General features: G+C 38.2%; 1 protein-coding gene across 1 annotated transcript; it reads left to right on the forward strand.

The window, feature by feature from the left end:
* The first annotated feature begins 1,531 nt into the window (after positions 1 to 1,531).
* Positions 1,532 to 2,455, forward strand: LOC122089559 (probable F-box protein At5g04010). The gene is made up of 3 exons (XM_042659292.1): positions 1,532 to 1,583; positions 1,667 to 1,845; positions 1,931 to 2,455. Exons 1-3 carry the CDS (start codon positions 1,532 to 1,534, stop codon positions 2,453 to 2,455), a joined length of 756 nt encoding a protein of 251 aa, XP_042515226.1.
* The last annotated feature ends 5,438 nt before the right edge of the window (positions 2,456 to 7,893 follow it).

Consider the following 7,893-nt stretch of genomic DNA (forward strand, 5'->3'; position numbering starts at 1 on the left):
GAATTGGAATCTTCCAGTTCTGAATTAACGGAATATCTCCCCCCCCCCCTCCCCTCTCCTGTATTGTGGGTTGTTTACTACCAAATCAAAGTATTGAATGGGTAAGAGAAATTCTATTTTAGATGTATCAATGTAAGTTGCTTAGTAATTAATGGCATAAAGGCAAACATTCCTACAGTTATGAAAAGAACAAACTTTGATACAAGCCGTAAACTAGGATATCCTGAGTTTGACTCCCACTAGGCACACCTTGGGGGTGTTTAGTGCTCTTCATTGCTTTTAGTGAAAGTTGAATGGTTCTCATTCAACCCCAGTATGACTCGGTCCATGCGGTTGTGGGGTTAGTATGGGCCCATGGGACTAATCAGGCCGAAGGCCTATATACCCGTTGTTAGCAAAAAAAAAAAAAGAACAGTACCTCAAAGAAACAGAATATTTGTGAGTTCATAACAGTTTGGGTTTTGCTAGTTATAACCCCTAACAGAATCAAATTTGATCTGAGCACCAACCTACCTACAACAGCACAAGATCCCACCTGTGTGCCCTAGATTGCAACTGAGCACAAAAGCAAAACAGAAGCACCCCAGTAGGCCAGAAATAATCCCACTTCACAGTCCAATTGTTATTTTTGACTGTTATTCTTGTTCTTCTATTGCTCCTGCTTATCCTATGGAAATGTGAATCTTCCTTAATTCCCTAAATCAATTTCCTCAACCGTTTTTGTAGATGAGGAAGCATTTCTTGGTTATATATCCCCCCTCGACCAGCATGAGAGTATATTTGAAGGAATATACAATAATGTGTATGGTGTATAACACTATAACTCCCCTCCAATAATCCAACTCTTCTATGCCATATTTAGGATACTTATTTTTCAACCAAAAAATATTTGAGTATTATTTATGGTCTAAAATCTATATAATGAGTCTAAGAATGCATTTTCAAAGCCTCACCACCAACCTTGTTTTTCTGATGATAAGAGCTTCTTCATTCACCCTCATTGTGGCTGTAAAGTGGAGAGAGAGTGTGTTCTTGAATACATATGTGTCACCAAGCTAGCTTCATCGTTTACAGGACACTTGGCAACCCATATCCATGCAATACATTACAATAAGAAGATAGCTGTCATCAGTAAACTAATAGAGATGAGAGAACCGCCATTTTAAAGAAATGGGCGAGCTCCATGAATTCCTCTACTCAAACAAACGCACAGACAATAGAACATAACTGAAAGTGTTAAGTTTGTTTCGAATTCTTGATCCGTTTTGATGATTGACCCGCTTTGACATATTTTGATGGCGACTTGAATGGAAAGTTTTCTGAGATCTGTGATGGAAGTAGAGGGGTTGGAGCCCATCACTGATCTCGTATGGGGGTGCGAGGACTACAAAAAAATGGTTCGATCGGATCGACTGTGACATGATGGGTTGACCCGCAACTTGGAGTGTATAATGTACTATTGCTTGTTGAGAAAGTCATAATATTTTGAGGGTTTTTTGAACTAAGGTTTCAAGGCGAGTTAATCTCTCTTATGTATAGTGAAATATCTTCTTCTTCACCCGAGGACGTAGCACACTACCTTGGTATGTGAACCTCGTTAAATCTCTGTATCGTGCGGATCTATTGTCTCTTTATTTTTTGTATTTCTTGGTGTTTGATCTAATAGAAAGAATATCTGAATCTTGCAAATTCCCCACTTATAGTAGTTCTAACCATCTTTCTCCACCTCCGTGGGAAGTCCTCGTCCTTGTCTCTCACTACCTAGACCCCAAAACACTAGCCATAGCCTCCTGCGTCTGCAAGTCATGGTCTATTTCCATGTCTTTAGACGATCTCTGGAAACCCATTCGCTTCACCCACTACCCATCTTAATCCTCTCTTTACCTAACCGATCAACCAACTGTCTCTTATTGCCGTCTATACGCTCTAGCCCATCAATCAACCAAGCGTCGCCATCCTTGCCCACCTCGCATATCCCATCGACGACCTCGTCTTCGCCATCGAAATCTTTGATATTGGAAGTTGTCGCACTCTAGTTCTAACCAACGACGGCAGAGACCTCGATACTCATCGGCGCGGCGTGTTTCGATTCGAAGTTGACGTCCAAAGCAGTGATGTAGGAGCACGAGAGTTGTCAACAGAGATGATGGTGGTGACATGGCCTGTAGTACTTAAGGGATGGAAAGGAATCTTCTCCATGATGGTATGTAAAGTGAAAGGTATGCTTGTTCCCGGCGGCGAGAAGTGGTTCACGGAGGAGCTTCCGGCACCGGGGTGCTGTGTGTACGCCGGAGCAAGTGGCTTAGTTTCAGAGTTAGGTTTAGGGTTCAGTGATGGGAGTAAGATGAGGAGAGTGGAGAAGGTGAGTATCGGTATCATGAATATAGGGAGTTGCAGATATTTGAGTGTTGACGATGGTCTAAGGTACCTGCAACAGTCATATAGAGAAACCTAAAGCCTTGGCTCCTGTTGACTCTTGAGTATGTGCTTGTCCCCATGTGGGTTTGAATGTAATTGAAATGCTTTATTGGAATCGGAATTGATCGTTTATAATCGAACCGAGTCACACTATAAAAACCAATTATACTGGTTCCATTTGTTTCGAACAACAATATCAACTATTAACCGACACCAATGGTGTTATAGTGTTGACATGTTTTGATGAGTAGTCCAAAGCATCGGTATGTACCTTGAACAGCTTAGCATGATCAACAAGGCCAGCCCTAGATCAGCTATCATCGTTCCCTTTAAATCTTCAAAGGCCTCTAGACATTTTCTTATGCAATGCCATGGTTGGTTCTTCTTAAGGAGATTAGTCAAAGGTGCAGTACGATCCGAAAAACCTTGAATGAACCTACGAGTACCAAAAATAAGAAAAAATGTGTTTTGATGGGTTACCATATTTATCATTCTTTTGTTGGCATACAAGTTACCTTAGATTTTTTATCTATAACAATTACAAATTTCATGTCTTCTCTTGCAAGTCTTCTAACTTCAACTTTCAACTTTCAGTTTAACTCTTTTGAGTTCTATGGAGGTAAATTTTCTAGTGTTTCTTCCTCTCCCATCTCCATAGTTTTTACTTGATTCTCTCTCTCTCTCATCTCTATATGTGAACCAAGTGTAATACATTATAGATTTCCGATTAATCAGCCTCTGCAATGTGTCTTACAAAATAATTGTCAAAATTTTTGCATCTAGACTCATGGGACTTCTGCACAAATTCATTTCTCCCTTTCAATTTGCACTTTGTCTCTGAGAGAGATTTCCAACAACATTATCATTACTCATGAGATCTTTCATTATCTTAAACACACTAAAGGTAAGATTGGTTTTGTTGTAATCAAACGTGGTATGGTCAAAGCTTATGATTAGTTAGAATGAGGCTTCTTGACAGGCATTTTTTACTTTCTAGGTTTTGGAGACAAATGGGGAGACCTAATTAACTATCTAATTAGTTCTTCCTCATTCTCTATTATGCTCAAAGGTTCTACTTATGACTTTTTTTGAACCGTTTAGAGGTATTAGACAAGGATACTCTTTAAACCTATTCCTATTCATCATGGTCATGGAAGGTCTCTCCAAATTACTGTGCACTTACAGAAATCTCAATCTTTTTAGAAGAATTAAGGTTGCTATAAATGCTTCGGAAATATATCATATTTTCTTTGCAGATGATACTTTTTTCTGATTTGTCAGGTTTGACTGTGAATTCTAACAAAAGTGGTATCTCTTTTAGTTCCAATGTCTCCAATTCTTGTAGAGCTACTAACTTCAACATCCTCAAAATAAAAGAAATGGACAAATTGACAACTTATCTGGGAACTAACATTTTTCTTGCCATGTCCAAAACTCTAAGATTCAATCACATTTTACAAAGGGTATTTTAAGAAATCTAACCCTCTTTTTTGCTGGTAGAACAGTACTCTTGCAATCAACCTAGCCTCTATCCCTTCATATCTGATGTCATGCTTTGCTTTCCCAAAGACCATCTGCTAAAAGATGGATTCAATTTACCTATATTTCTGGAATGGGGACAGTACTCAATCGAAAAAATCTCACCTGATTGGCTGACAGAAAATCTGCAGTCGTGAGTCTCAAAGAGGACTAGGATTGAGAGACTCTAAGACCTCTCCTCATTAAACTATGGTGGTGACTTCTCAACAAAGACAATGCTCTTTGGGTTTAGGTCCTCTCTCATAAGTACTTTCATAACAGGTCTACGTTCTATCCTGAAACTATCAAAAAGATATGATCAAACATTTGGAACAACATTGTAAGTATTACTTCAACTCAAAAATGAATCATAAGGAAAATTGGAAATGATCTTTCAACATATTTTTGGTATGACCTCTGAATTCCAAACAAACCATGCTTATTGGCCAACATGAACATCTGTAACCTGTCCAATCCTATGGAAAAGGTAAATGATCTCCTTGGAAATACTTGGAATAATAGCTTGCTTGTCTCTCGTCTCCCTATCTTTGTGGTAAATGATATTACTAATGATATTTGTGGTGCCAACCATCTCACAATGCAACACTTACTTTTAAAATAGCAGCTAGATACTTGAAGATTGGATTCTTTTCCAATTCTACTGGGATCTATAACAGCTCTTCTTACTCTTCTCTATGCTCATACTGGTGGCAATTCTTTTGGAAACTGGATTTACACTCGAAATTTAAAGGGTCTTTTTATTTTTTTTTCCCTAGAGATTAAACTTGGATGAATCCCTACAAAAGATCTGCTGGAAAGATGAATGACATTAGACCCCACGTTCGGATTTTGTCATTCCCATCATGAAACAATCTGACATACGTTTCTCTCTTGTGACTTCACTAAAAGAATCTGAGCTTCCAACCCCTTAGGGCTGCGCACTGAACACCTCTCTGCAACTTCTTTGAATACCTTATTATGTACCACTTTAATTCCACATTATCTCTCGTTCTCATCTAAAGAATTTTTGTTCAAACTTTTTATCATTATTTGCTATTTCATATGGCTCCATATGAACAAGGTCATATTCTCAAATGGAAACCCCAATCCTATGACCATATTGAGGAATGTGGGGTTATGGAATAATATGCTAAAACTCATAACCAATATATTCATAAGTCGGTATCTCTTACCCCCATACCCCATCAAAGCATACCCCCACACCACCAAAGTCATTCTTGTTTTCACAATCTTTTATGATAAATAAATCTAACTTATTCCGTTGGACTAATTGCATCCTCCATATGAGCAGATGTATCTTGTTAATGGCACATTATGTGATGATAGAAGACCGCATTGAAGCAAGCACCAGGGCCTATTACTTGGATTGAAGCAAGCCAAGGAGCTGGGATGGAGGGTAGAAGAAGTTTGGAGCGATGTAGAAGATTCAGAAACCTTTTAGAATCCTAGTACTCCCTTGTGGCTTTTGAGCATGCTTCCTTTTTTTCTATCCGTACACTTTGAACCCCAATTGATTTTGTTGAAGCTCAAGCCTAATAACGAAGTAGTACTTTTTGTCAAACAATTAGCTTGGATCTCGATAACCACACAATCCTATCTCACATGTACTAACTTAAACACGGATATTTTATCTAGGGTGATTTTCATCAACCTCCATGGAGTTTGCCTATATTACATCCTCCCCCCTAAAAATTCATTTATTACATTTTAACCCAAAAAATAAACATCGTTAGACTAGTGTTGGATGCGGAAGCTGAAGCTGTTGCTGTTGCAGAGGTAACTAGAAGTGACGACGCCATTACTTAGGGATGGAAAGAAACTAAATGAGAGAGAGAGAGATTTCTGAGTCGGAGGGTTAGTTTTGATCGTTTGGTAAGATACTCGTGAGAGCGGTGGAGAGCTCAGCATCGTCGCAAATTTTAGGTAGGTATTGATGAAAGAAGAAAAAGAAGAAGATGAAGAAGAAAAGGAGGAGGAGGAAGAGTGGTAATTATGTCTTTTTGTATTCTAAAACTAATACTAGTTTAACTGTGTTTATTTTTTGGGTTTAAATGTAATAAATGATTTTTTAGGGGGAGGATATAATATAGGCAAACGCCATGGGAGTTTGATGTAAATCACTGTTTTATCTATAATATGATCTTTTTATTTTCTCACGAAAAAAAAAAAATTTACAAATTGAATTTACAAACCGTTTTTTCAAAATTGATACTATAAACTGCATGTAAACCGATTGTGGGCCAAATAACAAAAATCAATAAAATCAAAATTAGATAAAAACGATTCTGATTTCAGCTTCTTCCTAACCATCGTGGTTTTAGTTTCACCTTATCAAAATGTAGACTAAATTGGAATCGGACCTAGTAACCAAAATCGCACAGTTTGACACCTTTATATGTAATGGCTAATAGTAGGGGTATTAATCCCAAGCCCGTATCGATTCGATCGATTGGGCCTGAACGTTTAAAGATTGTCCCAGCATGTACTAATTATTACACGTGTTGGGCCTGAGCCCAACCCTCTTCTAAACAAGGTAAAAGGCGTAAGCCTGACGGGTTTCCAATCAGCCCAGCCCAGCCCATTTACAAGCCCGACTCAACACGACATGTTTAGTTCGACTGTTTATATGTGTATTTGATTTTTTTTTTTATAGAATAAAGTATATATTGATATTTGTGTAGAATATTGAATGTAATTAAATATAATATATATATTTTTTAAATTATTGATGATTTAATAAAAATAATTAATGTATCCTAAATCTAAGATAATTAAAGAACATTTAAGGCTTTATTGGAACATTAACACATATAAGACCTGATTATAGCCCTAGTAAGAGAAGTCCAAAACTCAACATGAGACCGACTCATTCCTTAAATAGATAAGTCATGACCCAAGGATATAGACCAGTCAGAATCAGCTAGACCCGACTAAGATTGGCCCAGCTGGATCGATTGACAACCCTAGCCAATAGGCCCTTAAGCTTGAAAAAAAAAAGAAGAAAAATTATCTTGTACCACCCCTAACTAAACCTTATGTTTTATATAACCCTAATTTTCTAAGAATATCTAGTACGTCCCCTTAATTGTAAACAAAATTACACTTAAATCTATTCTGTTAGAGAAAATGCGTTAAATCATGACATGGGATGGTTGCTATTTTTTTAATGGCAAATTTACCCTTGAGGAAGGGTAAACTCACCATGTAAAAGCCCCCCAAACATTGAGTTGCAGGTTTAGGGCTTCTCCTCCCACCCCCCACCCCCCACCCCCCACCCCCCACAACAGCTCTGACTATACTTTCTCTGGCAGAAGAGATCTCTTGTCTGTCCCAAAGAGTGAGAAAGGTAGAGATAGTATTCAAGGATGGGATTAAAGATGTTGGTATGTGCGTAAAGGGTCAGGGAACATGAGTGTGGAGAAGTCTCAGGTCTCGCAACCCTGTAACAAGAAGAGATCATGAAGTCCGTTAGGGGCTGGAACAGAGAATTTTGAGAGAGAGAGAGAGAGAGAGAGAGAGAGAGAGAGAGAGAGAGAGAGAGAGAGAGAGAGAGAGAGAGAGATGGATCATAAGGAAAATTGGAAATGATCTTTCAACATATTTTTGGTATGACCCCTGAATTCCAAACAAACCATGCTTATTGGCCAACATGAACATCTGTAACCTGTCCAATCCTATGGAGAAGGTAAGTGATGCTCTCCTTGGAAATACTTGGAATAATAGCTTGCTTGTCTCTCGTCTCCTTATCTCTGTGGTAAATGATATTACTACTGATATTTGGTGGTGCCAACCATCTCACAATGGAACACTTACTTTTAAAATAGCAGCTAGATACTTGAAGATTGGATTCTTTTCCAATTCTACTGGGATCTATAACAGCTCTTCTTACTCTTCTCTATGCTCATACTGGTGGCAATTCTTTTGGAAACTGGATTT

Source organism: Macadamia integrifolia, chromosome 9 (genome assembly GCF_013358625.1).
Source record: "Macadamia integrifolia cultivar HAES 741 chromosome 9, SCU_Mint_v3, whole genome shotgun sequence".
Taxonomy (NCBI): Eukaryota; Viridiplantae; Streptophyta; class Magnoliopsida; order Proteales; family Proteaceae; genus Macadamia; species Macadamia integrifolia.

Excerpts from the sequence above, each read along its gene's own strand:
- LOC122089559 (XM_042659292.1), top strand. The coding sequence starts at position 1,532 with ATGTATAGTGAAATATCTTCTTCTTCACCCGAGGACGTAGCACACTAC. Across the intron at positions 1,584-1,666 it reads GGACGTAGCACACTACCTTG|AAAGAATATCTGAATCTTGC; the intron begins GTATGTGAACCT and ends TTGATCTAATAG. Across the intron at positions 1,846-1,930 it reads TAGACGATCTCTGGAAACCC|CCCATCAATCAACCAAGCGT; the intron begins ATTCGCTTCACC and ends TATACGCTCTAG.